This window comes from Pleuronectes platessa, chromosome 1 (genome assembly GCF_947347685.1).
Source record: "Pleuronectes platessa chromosome 1, fPlePla1.1, whole genome shotgun sequence".
NCBI classification, from domain to species: domain Eukaryota; kingdom Metazoa; phylum Chordata; class Actinopteri; order Pleuronectiformes; family Pleuronectidae; genus Pleuronectes; species Pleuronectes platessa.
This window is the reverse complement of record NC_070626.1, coordinates 32,911,340-32,938,701: the sequence shown is the minus strand read 5'-3', so window position 1 is coordinate 32,938,701 and position 27,362 is coordinate 32,911,340. Positions and strand designations below refer to the sequence as shown.

The 27,362-nt window shown below is 46.6% G+C and overlaps 3 protein-coding genes across 4 annotated transcripts in view; 1 reads left to right on the top strand and 2 right to left on the bottom strand.

The window, feature by feature from the left end:
- Positions 1-9,307, bottom strand: part of cars1 (cysteinyl-tRNA synthetase 1) — a 13,832-nt gene extending 4,525 nt beyond the window's left edge. Inside the window, exons 1-11 of the mRNA XM_053426876.1 lie at positions 9,168-9,307; positions 6,295-6,386; positions 5,972-6,060; positions 5,794-5,890; positions 5,436-5,534; positions 1,957-2,100; positions 1,434-1,574; positions 1,228-1,316; positions 1,020-1,141; positions 410-522; positions 34-162 (exon numbers count right to left, since the gene is read on the bottom strand). Coding sequence (XP_053282851.1) covers positions 34-162; positions 410-522; positions 1,020-1,141; positions 1,228-1,316; positions 1,434-1,574; positions 1,957-2,100; positions 5,436-5,534; positions 5,794-5,890; positions 5,972-6,060; positions 6,295-6,386; positions 9,168-9,189 — 1,137 coding nt within the window. The 5' untranslated portion in view covers positions 9,190-9,307. The remainder of the gene's footprint in view (positions 1-33; positions 163-409; positions 523-1,019; positions 1,142-1,227; positions 1,317-1,433; positions 1,575-1,956; positions 2,101-5,435; positions 5,535-5,793; positions 5,891-5,971; positions 6,061-6,294; positions 6,387-9,167) is intronic.
- On the top strand, positions 8,445-15,287 carry pex16 (peroxisomal biogenesis factor 16). Its single transcript, XM_053426939.1, has 11 exons — positions 8,445-9,560; positions 10,026-10,061; positions 10,229-10,305; positions 10,979-11,112; positions 11,370-11,470; positions 11,564-11,641; positions 11,728-11,877; positions 12,732-12,804; positions 13,536-13,655; positions 13,975-14,039; positions 14,274-15,287. The coding sequence occupies exons 1-11, from the start codon at positions 9,428-9,430 to the stop codon at positions 14,330-14,332; spliced, it is 1,026 nt and encodes a 341-aa protein (XP_053282914.1). The 5' UTR covers positions 8,445-9,427; the 3' UTR covers positions 14,333-15,287.
- arfgap2 (ADP-ribosylation factor GTPase activating protein 2) lies at positions 15,212-27,362 on the bottom strand. 2 transcript variants are annotated; one of them, XM_053426887.1, is made up of 17 exons: positions 27,242-27,362; positions 25,352-25,470; positions 23,356-23,428; positions 23,089-23,220; positions 22,649-22,729; positions 21,952-22,054; positions 21,526-21,582; positions 20,464-20,508; positions 19,467-19,519; positions 18,345-18,481; positions 18,096-18,227; positions 17,409-17,537; positions 17,179-17,331; positions 16,962-17,088; positions 16,719-16,806; positions 16,282-16,406; positions 15,212-16,199 (listed from the first exon to the last, which is right to left on the bottom strand). In XM_053426887.1, the coding sequence occupies exons 1-17, from the start codon at positions 27,311-27,313 to the stop codon at positions 16,179-16,181; spliced, it is 1,647 nt and encodes a 548-aa protein (XP_053282862.1). In that variant the 5' UTR covers positions 27,314-27,362; the 3' UTR covers positions 15,212-16,178. The 2 variants fall into 2 exon arrangements, with proteins under 2 accessions (XP_053282862.1, XP_053282871.1); XM_053426896.1 differs by lacking the exon at positions 20,464-20,508.

Here is a 27,362-nt window from a genome sequence, read left to right as displayed (position 1 = left end):
CAGACACACACAGACACACACAGACACACACACCTCAGACTGAGCCAGCTCGTTGTCGTGATGAGGGAATCGCAGATCGAATCCCCCCCCGTGGATGTCCATGGACTCTCCCAGGATCGACCCGGCCATGGCCGAGCACTCGATGTGCCAGCCAGGTCGTCCCTATGGAGACATCCAAAAGACAAACATTCATTTGATAAATCAAAAACGTTTTGGTGATAAGAGCTGATGAGTGTTGATGTGCTGTCAACCAAACACAAACAAAACCATGTGACCTGTGCAGTGGAATCTATTCGACTCTAACTAACACCTTCCTCTTAGAGGAGTTAAATGAGCTGATGTTGCTGCTGGTCTTCAGACTTCAGATGAACGGATCAGAACCTCCTCCTGTGACCCTCTGAGCTCTCACCTTGCCCCAGGGAGAGTCCCAGGACGGCTCCCCTGGTTTGGAGGCTTTCCACAAGGCGAAGTCGTTCTGGGACTTCTTCTCACTCAGTCTGTCGGCGGAGATGCTCAGGTCACCTGCAGGGTCGGACAGGAGGAGGAATCAGAAGAGACCAGCATGACTCTGACCTCAGTCACATGAAGATAAGACAAAGAGTCAAAGAATGAATCCTTCTTCAGCTTTATATTAAGATTTGAACAATATCCAGGACAACACCACGGGAGATGAATGAAGTTAAAGAGAAAACACAGATTTACACTCGAGACACTGACGTCTCTCTGTGTTTAGCTAAAGTCAATAAATAATTTGAAAGGGTATTTAATAAAAAAAGTTCTACACGTTAGAGTTTGAAGAATTAAAGGTGAATTCTATTATTTTTCCACTTGTCTCCAGAGGTTGTAAATGTCTGTGTGTAAATGGACATTTCCTGGACTGTCATAGTTTTCAGAATAGACAACATCACTGCTGGAGACGACCGATTCTAAACTTTACATTCACACGTTTAACACTGTGGGGCTCAGTTTGAAAAATGAATTCCCCTTTAACATCTAGAAAAGGAAAGGTGTGGATGTACCTTCTCCCTCTTGCAAAGCTTTCTGATCCCCGACGGCCTCTGGCACCAGCTTGGCGTACGAGTGCTGCTGACTGGAATCGAACTTGGACGTGTTGAAGTACACGGACCCGTTGGACTCGTACCTGAAAACATCACAAAACCAAACAGTGGAAACGAAGCCGCGGTGACGGAGTGTTTGTTCAAACAGCGACGTCACGCTCCTCCTCACCCGTAACCGTTTGAGACGACCTTCTTCACAAAGTCCACGATCTCAGGCACGTACTCGCTGACCCGGGTGAGGACATCAGGGGGAAGAACCTGGAGGTCGCACAGAGGTGAGGGTCAGTGACCACACAAGGGAGTTCAAACCTTCACGACTCCTGTTTCTTCACTCCTCTCTGTCTGAGCAGGACTTTAGAAACCTGTTCCACTTACGTTCAGAGCTTCCATGTCTTTGTGGTATTCTCCTTCCCAGTATTTAGGGAGAATGGAGAAGATCGAGTTCTCTGTGACTTGACTTCCAAACTGTGTGTCCAACCAATCAGAAAGCAGGTCTTTGGAACTCTCCAGCAGGGCCTTCGGGAGAAAGAAAGACGTTTTCAGCGTTTACCTTTTACTGAGAAGAACACAGGAGCGTCTGCTTCCTTTATGGCTTCTCTTTCTCATCCTGACATTTATATTCTTTTAGTTTCTTTCAGTTTTATTCCATTAAATGTTAGAAACATCATCCACACGTCAGATCCTCCTGAGAATCTCCAGTTGTTTTTTTCTGGACTTGGACATTATCCAGAGTTGTTTCTCGGGGGCTTGTAGGAGAAGCTCCGGAGAAACGTTTATAAATCATATTCTTAATTTTTAATGCCAGGAAATATAAATGATCATTTAAATGTCATAATTCGATACTGCAATGTAATTTTCAAATTTGGATTTAGATGAAATGAGGAGTGTTCAGTGTTACCTGGGCCAGAGGCTGCACCGCCTCGGAGCCGCTCTCCATCGCGGCCTGCAGAGGCTTCAGGGCGGCAGTGACCGCGGCGTCCAGCCGCTCCAGCATCTGCTTCTTGTCCTGGTCTGTGGTCGCAGCCAAGAGAACCTGGAAGGGCTGGAAACAGAAAAACAGAAACACGTCACACACGACAGGACAGGACTGAGATCAGTGCTTCAGAGGCAGCGACGCAGCGCCTCTCACAGAGCGGCGTGAGGAAGCAGAGGTGAACAGGACACAGAGCGGCGTGAGGAAGCAGAGGTGAACAGGACACAGAGCAGCGTGAGGAAGCAGAGGTGAACAGGACACAGAGCGGCGTGAGGAAGCAGAGGTGAACAGAACACAGAGCGGCGTGAGGAAGCAGAGGTGAACAGGACACAGAGCGGCGTGAGGAAGCAGAGGTGAACAGGACACAGAGCGGCGTGAGGAAGCAGAGGTGAACAGAACACAGAGCGGCGTGATGAAGCAGAGGTGAACAGGACACAGAGCGGCGTGAGGAAGCAGAGGTGAACAGGACACAGAGCGGCGTGAGGAAGCAGAGGTGAACAGGACACAGAGCGGCGTGAGGAAGCAGAGGTGAAAAGGACACAGAGCGGCGTGATGAAGCAGAGGTGAACAGGACACAGAGCGGCTTGAGGAAGCAGAGGTGAACAGGACACAGAGCGGCGTGAGGAAGCAGAGGTGAAAAGGACACAGAGCGGCGTGATGAAGCAGAGGTGAACAGGACACAGAGCGGCGTGAGGAAGCAGAGGTGAACAGGACACAGAGCGGCGTGATGAAGCAGAGGTGAACAGGACACAGAGCGGCGTGATGAAGCAGAGGTGAACAGAACACAGAGCGGCGTGATGAAGCAGAGGTGAACAGGACACAGAGCGGCGTGAGGAAGCAGAGGTGAACAGGACACAGAGCGGCGTGAGGAAGCAGAGGTGAACAGGACACAGAGCGGCGTGAGGAAGCAGAGGTGAACAGGACACAGAGCGGCGTGAGGAAGCAGAGGTGAACAGGACACAGAGCGGCGTGAGGAAGCAGAGGTGAACAGGACACAGAGCGGCGTGAGGAAGCAGAGGTGAACAGGACACAGAGCGGCGTGAGGAAGCAGAGGTGAACAGGACACAGAGCGGCGTGAGGAAGCAGAGGTGAACAGGACACAGAGCGGCGTGAGGAAGCAGAGGTGAACAGGACACAGAGCGGCGTGAGGAAGCAGAGGTGAACAGGACACAGAGCGGCGTGAGGAAGCAGAGGTGAACAGGACACAGAGCGGCGTGAGGAAGCAGAGGTGAACAGGACACAGAGCGGCGTGAGGAAGCAGAGGTGAACAGGACACAGAGCGGCGTGAGGAAGCAGAGGTGAACAGGACACAGAGCGGCGTGATGAAGCAGAGGTGAACAGGACACAGAGCGGCGTGATGAAGCAGAGGTGAACAGGACACAGAGCGGCGTGAGGAAGCAGAGGTGAACAGGACACAGAGCGGCGTGATGAAGCAGAGGTGAACAGGACACAGAGCGGCGTGAGGAAGCAGAGGTGAACAGGACACAGAGCGGCGTGATGAAGCAGAGGTGAACAGGACACAGAGTGGCGTGAGGAAGCAGAGGTGAACAGGACACAGAGCGGCGTGAGGAAGCAGAGGTGAACAGGACACAGAGCGGCGTGAGGAAGCAGAGGTGAACAGAACACAGAGCGGCGTGAGGAAGCAGAAGTGAACAGGACACAGAGCGGCGTGAGGAAGCAGAGGTGAACAGGACACAGAGCGGCGTGAGGAAGCAGAGGTGAACAGAACATAGAGTGGCGTGAGGAAGCAGAGGTGAACAGGACACAGAGCGGCGTGATGAAGCAGAGGTGAACAGGACACAGAGCGGCGTGATGAAGCAGAGGTGAACAGAACACAGAGCGGCGTGATGAAGCAGAGGTGAACAGGACACAGAGCGGCGTGAGGAAGCAGAGGTGAACAGGACACAGAGCGGCGTGAGGAAGCAGAGGTGAACAGGACACAGAGCGGCGTGAGGAAGCAGAGGTGAACAGGACACAGAGCGGCGTGAGGAAGCAGAGGTGAACAGGACACAGAGCGGCGTGAGGAAGCAGAGGTGAACAGGACACAGAGCGGCGTGAGGAAGCAGAGGTGAACAGGACACAGAGCGGCGTGATGAAGCAGAGGTGAACAGGACACAGAGCGGCGTGAGGAAGCAGAGGTGAACAGGACACAGAGCGGCGTGAGGAAGCAGAGGTGAACAGGACACAGAGCGGCGTGAGGAAGCAGAGGTGAACAGGACACAGAGCGGCGTGATGAAGCAGAGGTGAACAGGACACAGAGCGGCGTGAGGAAGCAGAGGTGAACAGGACACAGAGTGGCGTGAGGAAGCAGAGGTGAACAGGACACAGAGCGGCGTGAGGAAGCAGAGGTGAACAGGACACAGAGCGGCGTGAGGAAGCAGAGGTGAACAGAACACAGAGCGGCGTGAGGAAGCAGAGGTGAACAGGACACAGAGCGGCGTGAGGAAGCAGAGGTGAACAGGACACAGAGCGGCGTGAGGAAGGAGAGGTGAACAGGACACAGAGCGGCATTAGGAAGCAGAGGTGAACAGAACACAGAGCGGCGTGAGGAAGCAGAGGTGAACAGGACACAGAGCGGCGTGAGGAAGGAGAGGTGAACAGGACACAGAGCGGCATGAGGAAGCAGAGGTGAACAGGACACAGAGCGGCGTGAGGAAGCAGAGGTGAACAGGACACAGAGCGGCGTGAGGAAGCAGAGGTGAACAGAACATAGAGCGGCGTGAGGAAGCAGAGGTGAACAGGACACAGAGCGGCGTGAGGAAGGAGAGATGAACAGGACACAGAGCGGCATGAGGAAGCAGAGGTGAACAGGACACAGAGCGGCGTGAGGAAGCAGAGGTGAACAGGACACAGAGCGGCGTGAGGAAGCAGAGGTGAACAGAACATAGAGCGGCGTGAGGAAGCAGAGGTGAACAGGACACAGAGCGGCGTGAGGAAGGAGAGGTGAACAGGACACAGAGCGGCATGAGGAAGCAGAGGTGAACAGGACACAGAGCGGCGTGAGGAAGCAGAGGTGAACAGGACACAGAGCGGCGTGAGGAAGCAGAGGTGAACAGGACACAGAGCGGCGTGAGGAAGCAGAGGTGAACAGAACACAGAGCGGCGTGAGGTAGCAGAGGTGAACAGGACACAGAGCGGCGTGAGGAAGCAGAGGTGAACAGAACACAGAGCGGCGTGAGGAAGCAGAGGTGAACAGAACACAGAGCGGCGTGGAGCGACCACCGGTGAATAAACACATACAGAAGAAGCGAGCCTGGAGGAGAAAGTGGGCGGAGACTTGATCTATTCTTCAGATTTGAACCGTCAGGTACAGAATGAGTCCTCAGCCACTGCTCTGTTGTCTCTGTCTCTTGTCTCTTGTCTCCTGAGGTAGTTTTTACTTCTGTGTGTGAAGTTGAACTCACGTCTCTGGCACTCAGGACGTCCTGAAGGATCTGAGCAGCTGTCGGCTGCTTCTCCTTGTATTGGTCCAGGAGGTAGTTCTGTCGAGCCCGTTTAATGATCTGGCAAAAAAATACAAGCATGAAGCCCAGGTAAACATAATTACAAATAAATAAAGACATAAATAATGACAGATCCGTCCTGATTCATGGACTTTAGACACAGATGCTCATATCAACCCTTTTTAATGCTTTTGAAGGAAGCATATATTTAAAATCCACTATAAAACCACAAACATGCTGAGATATCACAAGAACCTGTGAACATGCTGCCTCAGAGGAATGAATATGTTCTAGTGAAGGAAAGTGAAACCTCACTCACTTTGTCGTCGATGTCTGTGATGTTGATGCAGTACAGGACGTCGAACTTGAAGTAGTCCCTGAGAATCCTCCGCAGAATATCGAATGATATGTAGGATCTGAAGAGGGAGAAATCATTTCTGTTAAAACAGACAAACTTGTAACTTTACTCTAAGTGAATTCATTTATGATGAGTTGACCTGGCGTGTCCCATGTGCGAGGCGTCGTAGACGGTGGGTCCACAGCAGTACCACGTCACCTTGTTCCCCTTCTGAGGAACAAACGGCTCCTGAAACATCCACACAACAGATCAGGAATCAGATAACTTCTTCAGGTTTATGATTCAACATCTGTGATGGTTTTACAGTTTTCAGGATTTCTCCCGTCAAAAGAAAAGTGACCATCAACAAACTTTGATCCAAACTGACGTCGAACAAAGAGTCCAACAAAAATAAATCTTCTTTTTAATCAGAACATCTGTTTCCTGAGATAAACGAGGATTTGAAATGTGCCTCTCACGCACCTTCGCTCTGGTCAGACTGTTGTAGAGCAGCAGCTGTGGAACATCTGTCCCTGCTGGTGGAGACCAGGGAGGCTGAACCCGCTTTGCCTTCACTGTGAATGAAAGTGACACAAACACATAAAGAACTTTATATAAGGAGAAAACATTTATTAAATACAAGAAATTAAAGCATCTACATGCAAATCCGTAAAATATCTGAATTTAGAAACTCTATCAAAACAGATGCAGTTCCAGCGATTATGGCTTTGCAAAATTAAATCACGATAAATTAATTTAATACGTCCACATTGATATTTATCTCAATCAATGATGACTTCAGAGTTGAAAGACTGATGTTTTGCACCAGAGTGAAAGTTGTGGTGAAAGCCGGGGGACACACACATCGTACACAAACAGACACACACACACGTCGGGGATATCAATTGATATCACTTGATGATTAGATATTGTTTCTAAACTTGAAACAATATCCAGTTTCCTGAAAACGGTTCAGGTCTGTGTTTCTTCAACATGTTCTTCAGTTTCTCTTTGAGTCTGGATCACTCGGTCACAGCTGTCACGCTGCTCTGTTTGAACAGTGATAAACTGAGCGACAAGTTCCAGTCCTCAAACACAGCGACACACAAGAAAAGAGAAAGTTCAAACTGAGTTCATTCAAATGTCTGTGACACGCCTGTGTTGGCAGAGCTGCAGGTTAGAGATGACTCAGCACTAATGGACGAGGGTTTCTCAGGGAGCCGCGAGACCGAGAACACGTTGTTCATGCCTTCACCCGTCTACTCACTGCTGCTCTGAGGGGGGACGTCCCTCTGCAGGGCGGCTACGTGTCTGTACCAGCGCAGAGCGTGGACATGCTGGGGGTCTGGGGGCCTGTGGAGGAGCCTAAAGGCTTCGAGGTCGGCCTGGGAGAAGCTGAACCCAGCCAGGTAGCTGCGTGAGGTTAGGAAGTCATTCAGGGCCACGGCCAGCGTGGCCTCCTCATGTATCTGTAGCAAGAAGCCATATTCACAGGCTGCAGAAACAAGAGGGCAAACGTGCGCACAGAATTACAGACGAGGCCACAACAGCCAGAGACAACAACACTGACAAGCTGGATCACCACAGACCAGGAGCATTACAGACACTGAGCAAGTCAGTGCATTCTCAACTCAATGATGTTAAAAAGATCAAACTGAAAAACTACAGATATGTGTCATCAACTCCTGGTGTCCATAAAACAGACATGCACAGTTAACTGAGTAATATTTCTGTTAGATATGACAGGACACATGAACTAGATTCTGAGTTTCCTCCTGTTCCAGAAACATCCTGCTCTCTGGGTCAAAGGACAAGTCCTGGGATTCTTCTAGCAACAGGGACAATGATGAGGCTTTGACAGGTGAGTCACATGACCAGCGGGGGTCACATGGTCTCCGGCCTCGGTGCTGGACGAACAGAGTCTGATAGAGTGGGCATCAGGCTGGATGGGATTCAAAGGACAAACTAATAAATAGAGCAACACAAAAAAAATATCCAAAATCCTTTTGTCCAGATCAATTAACGATTCTCTGGAATTTTCCAAACACGCGCGGTGAAATCCTCAAACTCCACAGAGTCGACATTAAACTACTGAGCAGGACGTCAATACTGAGACTGAAAGAAGAGTCGTACAGAGCGACGCTGCGACGGAAGTGAAACCACAGAGCGACGGCAGGAAGACAAGTGAAACCACAGAGCGACGGCAGGAGGACGGAGGACAAGTGAAACCACAGAGCGACGGCAGGAGGACGGAGGAGACGTGAAACCACAGAGCGACGTAAGGAGGACGGAGGAGACGTGAAACCACAGAGCGACAGAAGGAGGACGGAGGAGACGTGAAACCACAGAGCGACGGCAGGAGGATGGAGGACAAGTCAAACCACAGAGCGATGGCAGGAGGATGGAGGAGACGTGAAACCACAGAGCGACATAAGGAGGACGGAGGAGACATGAAACCACAGAGCGACAGAAGGAGGACGGAGGAGACGTGAAACCACAGAGCGATGGAAGGAAGACGGAGGAGACGTGAAACCACAGAGCGACAGAAGGAGGACGGAGGACAAGTGAAACCACAGAGCGACAGAAGGAGGACGGAGGACAAGTGAAACCACAGAGCAACAGCAGGAGGACGGAGGAGACGTGAAACCACAGAGCGACGGCAGGAGGACGGAGGAGACGTGAAACCACAGAGCGACGGCAGGAGGACGGAGGAGACAGACAAACTGAAGTCTTGATGCTCTTGAATGATTCACAAATGTTTGAACATGAGACAGAGGTGAATGTGTTGCTTGTCTCTTCTAGAGCTCCACTTGAGGTGTGGACAGACAGCCGCTCTGTATCCACACCACATGGGCGCAGAACCCTCTGGACAGATTCCCACGCGATCCTGGATCTGAATCAAACCCCTGTAGCCTCAGAGCATCCTGACCCCCCCCCCCCCCCCCCCGTGGTTATGAACGTGTTAAAGAAGAATGAATCAGCTGCTGATCTGTGATGAGGAACACATCCACTGTCTTCATCACAGGTCAAACCAGAGGTCAAAGGTCAGAGCCAATCAAAACACTTGACGCGTGGGACTCATTAATAAAACCATGTTCCCTGAAACACTCAGGACCTTCAGGATGTGGTCGGTTGTCCTGTGAGTGTCTGTCGGTTCCTCGCGGTCAGTTTCCTGTCGGTTTAAATAGCAGCTTTTTGAAAAGGGGCTTCGGTCTGTGACTGGCTGACAGGGTTAGCTTAGCGGCTAACGAAGCTAACGTCAGCTCCCGGTGGGACCGCGCGTGGAAAACACGTTAAACCTGTCGCTGCCTCTGCGTCGGTTTCCTGTGTGGACGCGATGAAGCGTGTTTCTGTACCTGGATCTGCGGCGGACGACATCACAGCTGAGGTTCGATGCTGATGCAACAATAACGTGTCCGGAAGAAGAAGAAGAGGAGGGTGTTACATGCTAACAGCAGGAACCGGAACCAATGCGTTCCATCAACACAGCTGGGGGGACGCAAATGACCGGCGGACCGTGTAGCCCGGAAGTGTGTGATTTGTGTTTTGAACGAGCAGCGGAACGTGAGACTCGACAGCAGCTGAGTTCAAGTGGGATTCGAACGTTTCTGGGGAAATGTCGCACTTTAAAGATCACGTGGACAAACTGACCCGCGTCTACCAGCGTTACACCGAGTACGTGAGGAGGAACCCGGCCGCCACGGCCCAGCTGGAGTCCACCGTGAGGACCATGTCCTACCTGATCGCAGGTCCCACCTCTTCATTAACTCCACCACATGTCCCACAGCCCAGAGCTCGAGCTGCACTGGTCCCACTGGGGGGAGGCACTGGTCCCACTGGGGGGAAGCACGAGAGACGCAATAGGCACCATAAGTCATAATAAGTCCTACTTGAGTGTTAGGAATATGAATGAATTAAACTGAAGACGATAACAGAAGTTTTAAAACATTAAGAGAAAATCAAAGAGTCAGGATTTGTTCACGTGCATCAATAATAATCTGGATCAACACAACTGAGCTGAGTCACGTGAAGAAGAAGAAGAAGTCAATTAAATCCTAATCCTCAGTAAACACTCTGTTTAGTGTTCAGACACTTAAAGCCTTTATTAAACCACCTGTCAGTCACAGTCCAGGGATTTGATGTCATTTCACAGATTCCCACGAGTTCAGATGTTAAAGTGAAACGAGTGATAACAGGCGACTCTTGTGTTTCAGGGCGATTTGCTGATTCCCATGAAATCTCTGAACTGGGTGAGTGAAGCTGAATGTTCTGTTTTCAGTCTTTACAGTTAAAGTGAATCGTTAGAAACTGAGTGGAGATCAGTTTCTGCAGCCGCTCAGATGGATCCTGTTTAATCAATGTGTGGTTCCTGTAGAGCAAAGTGAACCTCATCTCTACGGCCTTGTGTCCTTTTCAGTTTACTCGGCCTCCAACCTCCTGGTTCTGTTCAACGACAGCATTCTGCGTAAAGAGCTGAGATGTTCCCTCCCTGCGGTGAGTTCCTCCAGATGTTCTTCACCTTCACCTCACATCTGAATCACCAGAGAAACAAACGCCCCTGAGGGAGCGAGGCTTCTCAGTTATGGCGACAGAATTCAGAGTTTCCCTGAAGGAACGTGTTGGAGCTCCGCCCACAGGGACAATCACCTGACACGTCTCAGTCAGCAGGAACCACATATAAGTACATCAACAAATACAAATACTTCACAATGATTCAATTGAATCTGTTCAGTCTGCATGTTGGCAGATTGAATCAGACAGAAGCAGGAAACCTCCCTGAACCGTCTGAGGCGTGTTCAGGTCTCCTCCAGGTCCTGACCTTGAGCAGGGGCTGAAGGTCATTAGGGCCGATGCAGCTGGTTCTTATTTGTGAGGGTAGATGAAAGGCACCAGCAGGTAGAAGAGAAAGTAAGAACACATCTGACAAAACAGGAATAAAGCTTTTGATAAAGTATTAATTCATTAAAACAGCGGCCTGTGACCAACAGGGTCGTGATCAGGGTCGTCAGTGAACTTATTAAATAACGCCCCCCCCCCAGGACGTCAGATGAAACGCCTCTGACCTTCACATGTTGTGACCTTGAGTCTGAAAGTCTTCAGTTAGTCTCAGTTGAGATGTTGTGTTGTTTCTGTGTGAAGGTGAGAAGGTTTGTGTGTCCCTGTCCAGACTCTGTCTCAGCAGAGACTCCAGACCTGGCTCTCGGTGCTGGAGTCCGTGGAGGTCTTCCTGGAGATGGGAGCCGGCAAGCTGTGGGGGGAGGTCGGCCGCTGGCTGGTGATCGCACTCGTCCAGATTTTTAAGTATGGTTCAAAACTTGAGAAATCAAATCAACAGTCACATGTGTGTGTTACGTTTAATTGTGTCACATCCTCGTGGCCACGTAGCATGAAGTATTTGTTAACCTTTGACACACAACACAGAGTGCTTTGATGTTTTTATGGTTAAATGTGTCACACGTATGCGATTTGATTCAGATTTTGGAATCATAATAATATTAATAATTCAAAAGAGTAAAGTGAGGAGTCTCATGCTTCTTGTTTCCCTCTGACATCACCAGGACAATCTTTCGCTTCGTTCTTCTTCTGTGGTACAAATCCGGGATCCAGACTTCCCCCCCCATAATCCCCCTGGACAGAGGGGCGGAGCCTGGCAGTGAAGGTCAGTTCTATAAAACTGACCATGACCTAAGGCCACAGCTTGTGTGTACAAAGTGTGTAGAAACAAGTTGTGTGTTTCTTGTTTCCTCCACAGACGAGGACGGCGAGCTGGAAGATGCAACCTGCTTCGTGGGTCAGAGGTCAGGACGAGTCATCAGGCCGCTGGGCACCGGTGAGACCACCAACAAGTAGTTTGATGTCGTTGTGTTTCTGTCAGTCACTTAACGCCCCCCCCCCCCCTTCACCTTCTCGTGGCAGGTCCGTCCCTGCAGGCCCGGCTGTGGGGAGCAGCGAGTCAGAAGAAGAGCAGCGGCAGCTTGAAGGAGAAGCTCCAGAGCAAACCCACCCAGCTCCGGCTCCAGCAGAGCATCGCGGAGACGGTGTACATCGGTCGGCCGCTCGTCCACCGTATCCTTCACTAGCTCCTAGAAGGAAATACTCCTGAGAACTTCAGGATTCCTTCAATTCATCCTAGTCTGCATCAAAATGCTGGAAGAGAAATGGCAGCTGTGCACGAGAGAAGACTCGGACGCTGAACTTTATTATAACAGGAGATTTAGTATTTTGATTTAAGTCTTTGGAGGTTTTCACAGGATCTTGTTTTTCTCAGAGGTGAAGAGTGTGAGTGTGTGTGGGGGGGGGGTGGAAGGGTGGGTGAGAGAGAATGTTTGAGTGTGTGTGTAAGTGTGTGTGTTAGTGCGTGTGCATGTGCAGAGATGGAATGATGACGACTGTGTCACATGAGCAGTGAAATGAGAGAATCTCTCATTTAAAAATTCCAAATTGAAAAAACAGCACAGAAGGATTATAATAAACTAATAGATACAAAATGAAGAATAAATCAGATAAAAATAGAAATGCAATCTACAACGTATGTGCAATATAAAGATAAAAGTTGTATAATTGTGCAAATTTGTATTTATTTTAAATTATTTTATATACAATATGTGCAAATATGTGAGGGAATCGACTCAGGAAAGAGTGAAATGTTCATTTAAATGTTTTTGTTCTTTTACTCAAAACCAACAAATTACTTTTTATCCCCAGAACTCAAATATTTAATGTCTATGATATTGTCAGAAAAGTCTTAAATGAAAAATAACTCATGACAAATTAAAACTCAATCAAAGTCTAAATCTTTGATCTGAGGTGAAAGATGAAGCCTTCAGAGTTTATTCCATGTGTTTGAGGTTCTGTTGCATTTATCAGGTTCTGAGTAGAAACAGGTTGGAAGTGTTTCCTTAAATCTGACCTGTGGTCAGTGCTCTGCCTCGGACTCTGTGGGAAACAGTCCTGGAAGCCGTGGATCGTCTCCGCTGTCCTGGAACTCTCCAGGTGACTAACCTTCTAAATATCAAACTATTCTATTACATCATATATCATGTCTGTTCTTCCCACGCAGAGACGGGGAGAACATGCAAATACTGTGACTGGTTGTTTGACTCTGTACGTCTGCCCTGTGATTGGCTGTCGACCGCTCCAGGTCCACCGCACCCCCCCCCCGCCTGTCGGCTGAGCTCTAGAGATAATGGAGGATTTTCTTTTGAAAGAGTTTGTGCTCTGTTATTATTCATGCAGACGTTCTACGTTAATTGTTCTGTTGAGTTGATTTTCTTTGTTGTAAGATGATCTGCACTGAACTCAGCCCGATAATAAGGGCCCTGAAGGGCTCATGCAAAACTTGAAGGAATTCAAGACGCGTCACATTCATGAGAATCCGACGAGCGGCCGCCCGGAGGCGGAGACGTCATAGATCACAGATCGTCCTGAGGCCGAAGCTGCAGTCAGAGAAACTCACTCGTCTCTGAGCTGCCAACTGAACTCTGATGGTTATGAAGCAAAGTTCAGAAACATTGCATCAGGACGTCCTTCTCCTGCTTGTGTCTCTGAGAAGCTCCAAACGAGTCCCGTGAACAGTTGAATGAAACGAGTCTGTTGCTCTTCTCTCTTCTCTCTTCTCTCTTCTCTCTTCCCTCTCCTCTCTTCCCTCTTCCCTCTTTTATTTTCTTCTCTACCCTCTCCTCTCTTCTCTCTTCCCTCTTCCCTCTTCTCTCTTCCCTCTTCAGCTTCGCCGTCCTGAACGAGAGCAGATTTGAGAATCGCTGGGAGCGAGCGGAGATGAGGAGGAGAACGTTCCTCCTGCTCTACTACCTCCTGCGCTCACCTTTCTATGACAAGTTCTCTGAGTGAGTTTCTGTGCAGGAGTCAGCAACACACTCAGCATCCTTATTCAGCTGATTCATATGTTCTATTCATCATGATCTAATTGATTGACAAATTCATATTTTATTTGGATTATAAAAATAAAGATAAATTTAAAATAAAAATAAAAACCTTCACTATTTAAGAAAAGACAATCAGCAAAGATTGAAAATATTGTTTTTTTTGTTTACGTCAATAAGGTTTAGTCGATGAATGGTTTCAGTTCCTGGGGAAGATTTCAGATTAAAAGATTTGTTGTTAAATTGCAGTTTAATAAACGTGATTGTGTTTCTTCACCTTCAGAGAAAAGATTCTCTTCCTGCTCCGGGTCCTCGCGGATCACGTCCCGGGAATCGGGCTTATTGCACGTAAGTTCTCCACATGAAACATCGGAGACAAAGAAAACATCATTAGAATCATGTTGTCTGTGCTGTTTGTCAGTTTGTCAGTTGTGTGTTTGTCAGTCAGCAGGAATCACCACCACACCTGGAATAAATCCACTCCACTAAATATAACGAGCTCTTCTCCTTCCACCAAGTTTCAATCCAATCTGTTCAGCGGTTGTTGTGAGAACCTGGAGTTAAAGCTGCTTCTCTCCTCAGGTCCTCTGATGGACTATCTCCCCACCTGGCAGAAGATCTACTTCTACAACTGGGGATAAACCGGACTGGGTTCAGGATCTTGTGATTTCTTTGGAGATGTTCTGGGGCAGCCGTGATAAAGGACGTTGGGGGTCGTCACTCCAGGTTCAGCCACAGATTCCTGCTGTAATTCCCCAGTAACCAGAGAAAACGCTGTGGAGACGACTTCAACGGCTGCACCTTCTTCTAACGACACTTCCTGTTTCCTGTCAGAGATGAAACGTGACCTGACGACATCTCAAAGAATCTGATTCTCTCCGACGCTACAAAGAGGTTCAGCGAACGAGGACAAGATTTCCTTTAAGACCTGAATAACTGAGTTCTTGATTTACGCACGTCTGTGTGATGAAGACACAGATGAAGCTGTTTTTTATTGTCTTGTTTCATTATCTCTATTCTTGCCTGAAGCGCTGTCAGTGATTTGTCAGTGGTTCGTTGGCTGAGAGAAAACTTGAGAGCGAGCAGCAACGAGTGAGGAGTTCACCAGCAGATCAGAAGAAGCCACAGAGTGTCAGGGTCCAACGGAAGAAGACATGTGAGGAGGGAGAATCTTCTTCCTTTTGCATTTCAAGAATAAAGTAGAACTAAATCAGATGATATATAATCTAATGAGGTCGTTTGTTCAGACGTTTACTTTCTTAAATGTTCCATTTTAATCTTGAGGTAAATCTCGACATGCTCAGATTTGTTTTGTCTTTGTGTTTGTCCTTTAAATCCAGAGACATCATCCTCTGTTCATTTGTACGTCTCTGCGTGAGGGACACTCAGTGTCCAGATTGTCAAACGTCACTGAACTCAAAACCCGTCAGAGACACAAAGTACAACTGCAGGTGATGCCTCAGACAACACAACAAAGAGGTTCCAGTCAACTTGTGTCAGTCAATGACTTGAAGGCAGCGGAGGTTTTAAATCTTTATTAACATACTGAATAAGTTTCTTTTTGTAGCCTACAAATAAATAGTTGAATGTTTTCAATCTGCGTTGTTGGTCATTTCTTGTGTTGGGGAACAGTCATGGAAAATCTTCCTATAAGTTGTGCGTTTAACGCGTCAGTACAGTGGGATGGTGTTCACTTGCATGCGACCTGGTCAGTGTTACACAGGAACTGAACTGGCTCTTTTTCTTTTCATCGGCCAACATGTCTGAAAAGTAAAAGATAAACATGTAAACTGACATCGGCCTTTCAAAATAAAAGGTTAGTCTGAGGAGGTAGGGAAACCGGAGGTTCCACAGAACGTGTTGAGCTTCAGTCGAGTCGTTGTTTAATGAGCCGGGATTCACGTCGACTTCAACACTCATCGGGGTTAAAGTTGAAATGTCCAACAAAGCTCAAGTCTCCGCTTCCTGGGTTCAACGCTCAGGAGACAATAAATAACCAGCGAGGACATCGGATGTTTGACTGTCCAGTGTCTCAGTGAAGTCCTCACCCTGACAGACACAAGGATCCAGACCAACAACCACTGGATTCACTGAACGCTTAAAGATGAAAATATATACTGTGACTTTTTTAATATGATAAAAACAAGAGATGAAGAATTTCATAATAATCATCAATAACAACACTTTGATTCATGTAGAAGGAATAAAATATAGAAGAGTAAACTCTTTGAAAATCTAAGACCAAAAAATCCTCGGTGGTATTTTACAACATGACTCCTGGTTTAAAAAAAGACGACACTGCGATGGCTTCCTGTCCGAAGAGAAGACGAGTCTGCTAATGAGCCAAATACTGTCCCACTGTCTCTGAACGAGGGATGAGAGAGAAGAGGTGTCTTCTCCATGCAACCGTCTCTCCCGTGTCCCCGTCCAGATGCTCGTGGTCTTCAGGACGCTCGTACGTCCCCCCCCCCCCCCCCCCCCCACCGATCAGTAGGAGCCGTAACGATCCTGAAGGGAAACAGAAGAACTCGTGTTAGCGTCGTGGAGGCGGATGAGGTTTGAGAATCATCAAAGAGCTTTGCCGACTCACCTGGATCGTGTTCATGACCCCGTTGGCGAGGACGGCCATCTTGCCCGCTACGCTCTTCACTCCCTGTTTGAACTGTGCGATGTCGGGGCCCGAGGGGAGCACGCCGTCATATCCAGCTGCACTCCCTGAGGAGGAGGAGGAGGAGGAGGAGGAGGAGGAGGAGGAGGAGGAGGAGGAGGAGGAGGAGGATTAAATGAATGTACAGACTCTACCTCAGTTTCACCCCCGTGAAGAGGTTTGTAACTAATGCGATGAAGTGCTTCAGAAACACATTTCCAATCCTCCACTGAATTCACAGAGAACGAAGTGAACGTCTCTTTCTAACAAGAACGACGTGTTCTTCAGAAACCTGAGGAACCTGCTCGCTGCCACTTGCTTTTCACTTCTCATCAGCTTTCCTTCTGCTTCTTCATGTCACCCAGACGAGCAGCTCTTACCTTTATGGTCTCCGTCTTCTCCAAACAGGTCAGCCGAGCTGATGGAGGTGCTGTTGGACATGCTCTCCAGTCTCGTCTTAGCATCGTACTGAGAGGAGCAGAGATTTAAAGGTTCAGTGACAGATCTCTGTTCCACACAGAAGATCTCTGCAGGATTCATTGATTGCAAACAGAGTTGCAATCAATGAGCCCGAGCTGCTTTTAGTGTTGGTTTGAAACTGAAGTGCAGAGGAGGCTCCTCACCTCGGCGGTGCTCTCCCGACCAAAGAACATGTCGGACGAGATGGCCTTTGCGTTGGCGAACTTCTCCCGAGCTTCACTGGACTCCGACACCGGAGCCGACACCTCAGCTTTCCTCCTGCTGGGAAGTCTGGAGTAAACACGAGACCTCACATCAGAGCTGCACCAACTATTTTATAGTTTTGAAATGAGAAGAAATACTGAGCGTCGACGTGAATACCTCTCTCCAATTGGCTGAATACTAGAGATGGTGACCTCCTCTTTGGGGTCCTCCTTCTCCAGAGCCCAGGAGGTGGTGAAGGAGGAGCCTCCTCCCTCAGTGTCCCACCGCGATCCGAAGCTATCACCCACCGTGAACGGGTTGTCCTTATACCTGAAACATCAACACAGCAGATCTAGTTCTTCTCCTTCACTCGTCCTGTCTGACCTGATCCTCTGTGTGTTGTGTACTTCGGCGGTCCAGACGTGAAGCCCGGCTCATCAAACAGGTCCAGTTTGGAGCGAGAGGAGGATTTGGCTCCAACGGGAGTTTCCTGCTCGATCACCTGCATCTCTGACATCACGGAGTGAGACACGGCACTGAAACAGGAAGAGGGGACCAGTTAGAGACGCTCTCTTTCAGGAGTCAGTCAGATCAATGTGTCATGAGACACTTTAGAGGCTCTACACGACTAAAGACATGAACTCAGGACAATGTCTGCACAATGGGGGAGAGTTAGTCTTTCACACATGTAGAACACAAGGGGAGAGGACTGGTGGGACACGTTCAGAGTGTCCAGGTGAGGGGGGGGGGGGGGCGTGTGAATTCTGCTGCAGAGATCACGTGTTTTAGTTTTCAGCAAATTCACACTTGTGACGTCTCTTATCATCAAAAGCTCTCAAATTTCAACATCTTGTAACTGAGTCTTTTACATCATGAGATATTTTAATTATTTTAGATTTTCAGGTTTGCGTTTCAGGATCATCATCAAAACGATGACTCATCCTCCAGATGATCTGCCATCTTCTCACTTGGGCTCTCCAGGACATTATCCAGAGTTTCTCCTCGGGGCGGCAGGAGAAACTCCGGAGACTCAGTTTCTGAATTCTTCAGATGTGATCCTCTCACTGATCTCAGTGTAGGTGCTGCACGGTTACCTTCTCTGTCCGAAGCCCATGCCCAGTCTCTCGGCCTGCTCTCTCTTCTTGCCCTCCATATTCTGGATTTTCTTTTCCTCCATCTTCCTGTCGATCTCCAGTTCTTTGTAAGCCAAGCGCATGGACGTCACACTGCCACAGGTGAGACGGATGTCAAGAGGTTTTCAAACACATGGAATGGAAATAAGCAACAGCAGCATAAAACCCAACCGTTACTGAATTTAATAAGTTCAGATAAACAAATCTTACATGGATTCCTCGGCTTGTTTCTTTGCATCGGCCACCTGCTCCTCTCGGAGCTTCTCGGCTACTTGTGCCTGTTTCTCCACCTCAGAGAAACTCTTGCTGCTCACCTTCTGGGCTCCCAGGCCCTTCTTGGCCCCCAGCTGCATCAGAGGGAGAAGATGTGGAGCACATTAGACACAGTGAGAGATCCAGACCTTCACAAATCAAGAGTGGGTTTGACTGTTTGTATGTGCACCATTTGTTTTCTCATTCATCTGCTGAAGGAGCAAAGTTTCACATTAAACCTGAGTCCCTGCAACTAAGATGAGAAGGTCTAATGCACAAACAGGGAGAACTTATTAAAACCTTTTTAAAACAATGACGTTAAATTTAAGACCAAACTTTAAGACCAACGCCCTATTGGACTCGCCTCGACCCCATTGGCCCAAGTTTGAACCACTCACATCCCACACAGCACAGTTTGCATCATCAGCACTTCCAGGCTTCACCACCACGAGCTCTCGTCATTCTCAAGCCATTCACTGTGAGACTTGCATTCCTATAATTCAGCTTCACTGATAAACAGAACCAGCAGAACCAGCAGAACCAACAGAGCCAACAGTGAAGCTCAGAGCGATAATCCTTATTCTTCGGACGGGAGAAAAGAGACGTGCAAAGTCAACATCAATCAAATCTACTTCTAATCAAATCTGTAAAAAATCTAAATTACAAACAAACAAAACCTATATTTTATTTATGTTATTTACCAAGTTTATGTGCATTCGTCTAATTTCATCTCCGTCTTCCACCAGTCATATAAATCCCTTCTAATACAAAGCGTTGACTCCACATGTCAATAAACCTCATCAATATCCAAAGCAGAAGATTTTTAAATGTCTAAATGTCATATTTTTAAAATATGTTCAACTTCAAGCTGAGTGATGAAGTAACATTATTTTACTGAATATTTTTGGGGTCTCCACTTGGGGATTTTTCAGGGAATTTAGAAATGGTGATTAATCTGAATGAAAAAAGTTAATAGTTTGATATATATGTATTTATATATATTTTGGGCTTCGTGGTTTCTCTGCTGTTCCCTCAGCGATCAGGATATGAGGTCGTGGTTTGGGTGAAAGTAGGACTCACCCCTTTCTTGGCAGCCATGGGCTTCTTCTTTCCAATGAGGGACGTTTTCACATCTGTAAAACAAGAAGACATTTGTAAAAACTGCAACATATTTTACTTTCACAAGAAATGGTAGAGGAGTGTGTTTCTATTGTGCGACACACAGGCTGTAAATAAAGATGGACGACATGACAGATTCCCAAATGTGAAGCCAACTCCTCTTGATCACCCCTGGTGGTTGGCTGCAGTACAGGTCATAAACAACTTCTCCATGTTAACAAATGGGACATGAACAAAACGATGTATCAAAGCAGACTCCAAAAGACGTCGTTGGTGCAAGATGGCCGTGTTCATGTATTTGATATTTTGCTTCATTTTTTCACATCTGGAGGAAGTGGAGACGTGTCGTCCATCTTTATTTACAGTCGACGAGCTGATCAATCAAACCAGCACAGAGAGCGACACTCGGCCATTCAGGTTTTTTCACCTCAGCTTCACTGAACCTCAGATACGGAACTCCTCTGTCTTTGCTCACTTGTTTTGACAGAGACAGATGAACGCTTCCCGCTCACATAGCACTGATGTGACTCAGCTCCCAGAAGAACATGTCAGGCAGAAACATGACAATAACAAATATTTGAGCGAAGGGTAGGAATTCAAATTATAGATGTATTTTCTGTTTTTCCACTTGTCAGTGTTAACCTGAGGTGTGTCTGTGGTTCTCACCACACTGATGAGCTGCAGGTATGTGACACAGCTCCACAATGACTGCTTTACTTTTACATAACCTCAATTAAAAGACTTTGTCCCAACCAGAGACACTTGTTCAAAACAGCAGCTGCTAACCAAAAATCTAATATCACCAGTTCAGCTGTTTCCACTGCGTCATGAGCAGAGAGGAGAGCGGCTGTTATGATGTGAGTGAAGCAACACAGCCATGCGTCTGCAGGAACCAGTGCAAACCAGTGAGAAATCAGTGAAAACCAGTGCAAACCAGTGCAAACTGAAGGCAAATCACCTCCAAGTGTTCGTCCTTCCTGGGACGACAAACGCATGGAGTCGTCTACAGGACGAGACAAACCAGTCGCCACCATCATGGTCCAGACACACAAGGGGCGGATTTTACACAATAATAAAAACACGACATAATAAGTATTTTCTTTAGATAAAACTGTGAAGATTAGATTATTATAACAGTTCCCCTGAAAGAAAATAAACAACAACTAGTAACTCCTATTTATTCATATTCATAATTCTATGACTTTTAGAGCCAGTTCAGGGTCAGTTTTGAAAATCAAATTAAGTTTCGTGAAATGTGACATTTACAAGACAATACATCTATTCATTGTGTTTTAAAGCTCTAGTTCGATTCCCTTGAATTCTCTCAGCTTAATTTCTTGTTTGTCTATTTTGTGATGCACGTTGTACTGCATCTTTGTTTTCAAATGTTGCATCAATAAAGTTCTACTATGATTAATAATTGAGACTAAAGAAAATAAGGAAACCAACTTGTTTCAGACCTTTTCTTAACTGGTTGGATTTAATAAGTGAGACTCATTACATGTTGGAAAGCGTGAGACTGAGAAACCTTCCCACTTCTTTTTAATCGGTGTTGACAGAAATGATCTCTTGATCGTTTACGGCTTGTGTGCATGTGACAAGCTGTCAATCATGAAGATGTGAGCAGGTATTTATGAGCAGATAATAATCCTGTGCGTGACTTTTGGCTCTGTGGAGAACTAGATTCACTACCTCAGCTGTCGGGAGATTACTATGTCGAAACAAGAGACAAATGTTTGTGCACAACAACTACTAATCCACAGGTGTGTTATGACCAAAGTCTCATTAGACATATGTTCAATAGTGGGATGTGCAGCATTTAAATATTTATATTACATGTATTTAATTGTCCTGACATAAGATTTATTTATTCTCTACAGATACCAAGCTGCAGAGAGGGAGTGAGGCGAGTTAAACCCACTGGCAGGTCGTGCACGTCTGACATGAGGGGACATTCTAGAGGACAGCGCAGGACGATGCTCGTGTCTTTACTCAAAGACACTGAATCAAACAGACTCACCCATGGAGGCTTTGGGAGACGTGCTCAGACCCTCGATGCTGGGTCCTTCCTCCAGCTCTGGAAAAGGATAATAACGGATTAAAAGACCAAACTTCTGAAGGGATCCAGTCACTTGGATTCTCTAAACTGAGTCATCTCTGGCTGATGCTGTTTTATGTTTACAGCTGAATCTCTACAGTTCCAACTCTGAACGGAGGAAGCCTACTCAACTCCCAGCACCTAATCATTTACACTACATCCATATGATTTCATTACAAATCAAAGTAGTAGAACCTGAACATCACACTTCTAATAGTAGCGTCCTCTCATTCGATTCCCTGAAGGAGGACATCACTAGGACATAACTCAGACCACATCAAACCAACACCTGCAGAGAATTCCTTTGACATGACTCAACACAGAATGTAACAGGTCTGGTTTACTGACGGGAGCCATCCTGGACTTTGGGTGTCGTGTCTGTGAGCTGGGAGAGGTTGGCTCCGTTCTGCTCGGGCTCGGAGGGCGGCGCCATACTCCAGTCGTTAGCAGCCTGGAAGTATAAACAAATATATCTTCAATTTGAGCGAAGAAGAATTTAACGGAACCACGTTAAACCTTTTTGTCATTTATAGATAGATCATATTATTTCAGATGGGGGAAAGAAACCGAAGGAATGTTAACAAAACAGGCACGTCACACACCACCTCATTTTGAGCAACATATTTCATTACTTACAGTTTAGCCCTAACTTGTCCAACCTCAGCTTCATGTATATTTATGATCTATTCATGTTAATGTTTTTTAGACTAATTTAGATCCAATTCAAACTCACAGTAATATGTGTCATTCAATAAACTGTAAAATGTCCAGCTCTGTTCACATCTTGTTCTAGTATCAAATCAATGAGATCCTTATTTAAATATCAGTTTGTGTTGTGCATTCACAATAAAAGAATATTGGTTATTGCATCATTAGTGAAATAACTCAAAATGTCCGTGTATGATCTGCCTCAAAACATGAACTGACACTCAGACTCTAGTAGAAATAATATTCCTGTATTGGAGATGTCAGACGTGTGGTGAAGGTTTTCTATCGCTGACGTGTTAGTGGACGATGGCTTCGACTTTATCACAAACAAACAAACCTGTGTATGCTCGGCAAAAAAATCGGTCTCCTTCTTCTCGGGAGCAGCTGGGGTGCTTCCTGCAGAAGAGTCGATCCAGAGCTGCAGCACATAGAGAGGAGTGTGTGTTATATTAGACAGACACACACACACACACTCACAGATTCACAAAGGATGTCCTCATTAACACAACGTGTGGACTCTGAGCTACACATGCTATCAGACAGAGATAATGTCAGTGATCAATAGGACACCAGATAATCACAGTTATTATGTTTGGCATCTGTGGGGAACAAAAATTAAACCAAAATATATATATTTATATATAAATAAAAAGATATATCAAACAATTTACTTTTTTTAATTCAGATTAATCACAGGGTAGCTCTGATTAATCACCATTTCTATATTCCATGTTTGTCTGTGAGGACTCATTCCATAAAGAATTTCATGATACTCACATCGGAGCCATATTTAGACAACGCAGCATTAGCTTGCTGCCGAACCTTCTCCCTGTACATCTGGGCTGCTCGGCTATTATACTTGGCATTGGTGTCGTTTGTAGAGCAGCCATGCTGGCGGAAGAAAGACGTCTTCAGACCAGAGGAGAAGGGGAGTTTATTAATTAAAGGTAATTACAAAACCTTTAAATATGTCATCCTGATGAAACACACAGAATCTTGTTTCTAATGGATTTTCCTTTGGGCCACACAGCCTCATTAACTCACCGCGTTGGCGTTGCCTCCAACCTGCATACATCTGAGCTGAAACCAGTTCCAGTTGGAGTCTAGCTCAGTGGACCTGAGGGGAACAGAAGAGATGTCAGCTCTCCAGTGTGACGGGCACAGGAACCACTCTGGACATCATGTGTAAATGGTTGAGCTGATCTCAACAGTAGAAGATCAGAGTGGAAGGCTGAGAGAGGAGATGTGATCATGCTTCAATGTTCATGGCGTTGCACTTGTCTGACATACAGTGCCTTGCATAAGTATTCACCCCCTTTGGACTTTTCTACATTTTGTCATGGTATAACCACAGATTAAAATTTATTTCATCGTGAGTTTATGTAATGGACCAACACAAAATAGTGCATCATTTGGAAGTGGGGGGAAATATTACATGGATTTCACAATTATTTACAAATAAAAATCTGAAAAGTGTTGAGTGCATATGTATTCACCCCCTTTACTGTGAAACCCCTAACAAAGATCTGGTGCGACCAATTGCATTCACAAGTCACATTTGCAAGTCACATAATTAGTAAATAGGGTCCACCTGTCTGCAATTTAATCTCAGTATAAATACACCTGTTCTGTGACGGACTCAGAGTTTGTTGGAGATCATTACTGAACAAACAGCATCATGAAGACCAAGGAGCTCACCAAACAGGTCAGGGAGAAAGTTGTGGAGAAATATGAAGCAGGGTTAGGTTATACAAAAATATCCAGAGCTTTGAACATCTCTCTGAGCACCATAAAATCCATCATAAGAAAATGGAAAGATTATGGCACAACCGCAAACCTACCAAGAGGAGGCCGTCCACCCAAACCGAAGAGTCGGACAAGGAGAAAATGAATCAGAGAAGCAACCAGGAGGCCCATGGTTACTCTGGAGGAGTTGCAGAGATCCACAGCTGAGGTGGGAGAATCTGTCCACAGGACAACTATTAGTCGTCTACTCCACAAATCTGGCCTTTATGGAAGAGTGGCAAGAAGAAAGCCATTGTTGAAAGGGATCCATAAAAAATCCCGTTTGGAGTTTGCCAGAAGCCATGTGGGAGACACAGCAAACATGTGGAAGAAGGTGCTCTGGTCAGATGAGACCAAAATTGAACTTTTTGGCCTCAATGCAAAACGCTATGTGTGGCGAAAACCCAACACTGCCCATCACCCTGAGCACACCATCCCAACAGTGAAACATGGTGGTGGTAGCATCATGCTGTGGGGATGCTTCTCTTCAGCAGGTACAGGGAAACTGGTCAGAATAGAGGGAAAGATGGATGGAGCCAAATACAGGGAAATCCTTGAAGAAAATCTGATGCAGTCTGCAAAAGACTTGAGACTGGGGCAGAGGTTCATCTTCCAGCAGGACAATGACCCTAAACATACAGCCAGAGCTACAAAGGAATGGTTTGGATTAAAGAATGTTAATGTCTTAAAATGGCCCAGTCAAAGCCCAGACCTCAATCCAATAGAGAATCTATGGCAAGACTTGAAGATTGCGGTTCACAGACGGTCTCCATCCAATCTGACTGAGCTTCATCTTTTTTGCCAAGAAGAATGGACAAACCTTTCCATCTCTAGATGTGCAGAGCTGCTAGAGACATACCCCAAAAGACTTGCAGCTGTAATTGCAGCGAAAGGGGGTTCTACCAAGTATTGACACAGGGGGGTGAATACTTATGCACCCAACAGATGTCAACTTTTTTGTTCTCATTATTGTTTGTGTCACAATAAAATTTATTTTGCACCTCCAAAGTACTATGCATGTTTTGTTGATCAAACGGGAAAAAGTTTATTTAAGTCTATTTGAATTCCAGTTAGTAACAGTACATAATGGGAAAAAGTCCACGGGGGGTGAATACTTATGCAAGGCACTGTAGTTGTGTTACAGATGAGACAAGGGAGAGAAGAACCAACCCTGGCCACTCTCCACTCACTGGGGCTGTCAGAGAAGTAAGCAGCAGGACTATGAGATCACCAGCCACGTTGTTACTGAACTGACCTGATGAAGCTGAGGTGCACGCCCAGGGAGCGGTGGATGCCCGAGCAGTCGATGCACAGGAACACGCCGTAGGGGATACTCGCCCAGCTGGGGTTCTTAGCAGCGCAGTCGAAACATGCCTGCGTGAAAACACCACATTTGAATACTGTTGTTACTGGGATAACTCCAGTGGGATCTGTAAGAGCCCAACATCAGAAAAGGAACTGACCCGCCTTCCTCCCCCTCTAACTGGACCGGTACTTCCTGTTTGAATCACGACTGAGAGAAATTACAAAACACCATTACAGTGCAGATATAACTTTCTTTAATGAACACTGAGGACATTAATGATAACTCTTGTTCTGCCATTCAATGCACTAATTACCTATAATCTAATCAATTTGTTTATTAATATCAAGATGCAGCATATCTAATTACAACCTCCGCTCCTGTGTTACGTTGAATAATGATGTCACAGCGAGTGAACCTTTGACCTGCTCTGGACAATCTGCATTCTGCACTGCACAGTTCAGCTGTTTGGTTAGAAATGACCATAAAGTTATTGAATTGAATTGATCCCATTGGACCAGTGTGTTAAATTCTATCTTAATCAGCGTGTGAAGGATCCAGTTGGGACAGGACACTAGGAACCTAATCTTGACCTTTGACCTCCACACTCCAGTTAGGAAACCACTACAATAGATCCTACACAGGGAACCTTCTGTGGGTACTTCTTAAAATGAGAACAGTAAAACCTCCATAGAAATATTATTGGTACTTTAAATGACCAAACTCACCAAAGAGTATAGAAGAGAATTCAGCCATGTATAGTTACTTCACTAAGATATTTATAAAGTAAGTTCATCTCTTTTCTGAACATTTTACTACACTAAGTGTTTTTTCACAGGCTCTGATCTTACTGAGTATTTAAATAATTAAAAATGTATTTATTTGTTTACATCCATACAATTTGTATTCTTCTATTTGTGCCCTAATGTCGTGATTCTCTTGTTTCTCTTATTATTGGCCTTCAATTGTTCATTTATAACTATGTTTAGAAAGGTTCTACATTAAGTGATGTTATCATTACTTTTATTGGCACATGGTTATTTCCTTACACTTGGTTACACACGACCCTGAGAAATCTGCACGACAACAGTGATCGCACACATAACTCACAGGCCACAGAAACACAGCGACAACCAGAGGAAGAGCACACAATGAACATTTCAACACAACAGGACGAGGAATCAATTCACCTCAACTTTGAAACAAGGACCACAAGTGAAGGCTTCACCAGACTTCAACCAGGACCAGTGACATGTTGGTTAGAGCTGAACAGTTAGTCACCTCATCTAGAATCAAACCCTTTCATAATCATTTCATCACATGAACCAGATGTTGTGTGTCTGCAGTGAGAAGCTCAGTAAAGTGATGTCACGTGAGACAAGTCAGTGAAGAAGTAACGAGGACGTTGACTCGCAGCTTCACAGAGGAACACAAACCACCTGGTGTCCAGGGACTCGTTGTGTTGTTTAGTTTAAAGCTGAGAACAGAAGCACTGAGGAGCTGCTCGGTGGGTTCGGGTTCGGTTCGGGTTCTACATGAGGAGCAGGCGCTGAGCCCGGGTGCTAGACAGACGCTTCCCGGGTGGAGGTTCCAGGAGCATGAACGTGTAGCTGCTCGTGATGTGGTCACAGATCCGGTGCGAGCTCCACCTCATCCCGGGGAGACGTGGCCTTCAGCTGCTTCACCGGCAGCTAGCCGCCGCTAGCCGCCGTGTAGCCGGGCCTAGCTAGGGAGCAGCTAGCCTGCCGAGCTAACCGCTGCGTACCGGACACACACACCGACCGACCGACTGACCGACCAACCGACCAACCGACCGACCGACACAGCGAAGGACCCGGTTACCTTGTTGGTGGGAACAGATCTCAGCCTCTTGAAGATGGTGAGGATCTCTGTCTTATTTGGTTCCGTCGCCATCTTGCCACTCTGACACTTTCCATGAGCTGACGTCACTACGGGTCCTCGC

Coding starts and splice junctions, on each gene's coding strand:
- pex16 (XM_053426939.1), top strand. CDS start 9,428: ATGTCGCACTTTAAAGATCACGTGGACAAACTGACCCGCGTCTACCAG. Junction 9,561..10,025: donor CATGTCCTACCTGATCGCAG/GTCCCACCTCTT, acceptor CTTGTGTTTCAG/GGCGATTTGCTGATTCCCAT. Junction 10,306..10,978: donor TGAGATGTTCCCTCCCTGCG/GTGAGTTCCTCC, acceptor GTCCCTGTCCAG/ACTCTGTCTCAGCAGAGACT.
- arfgap2 (XM_053426887.1), bottom strand. CDS start 27,313: ATGGCGACGGAACCAAATAAGACAGAGATCCTCACCATCTTCAAGAGG. Junction 20,509..21,525: donor GTCTCCCAAAGCCTCCATGG/GTGAGTCTGTTT, acceptor CTCGTCCTGTAG/ACGACTCCATGCGTTTGTCG. Junction 18,228..18,344: donor AAACAAGCCGAGGAATCCAT/GTAAGATTTGTT, acceptor CACCTGTGGCAG/TGTGACGTCCATGCGCTTGG.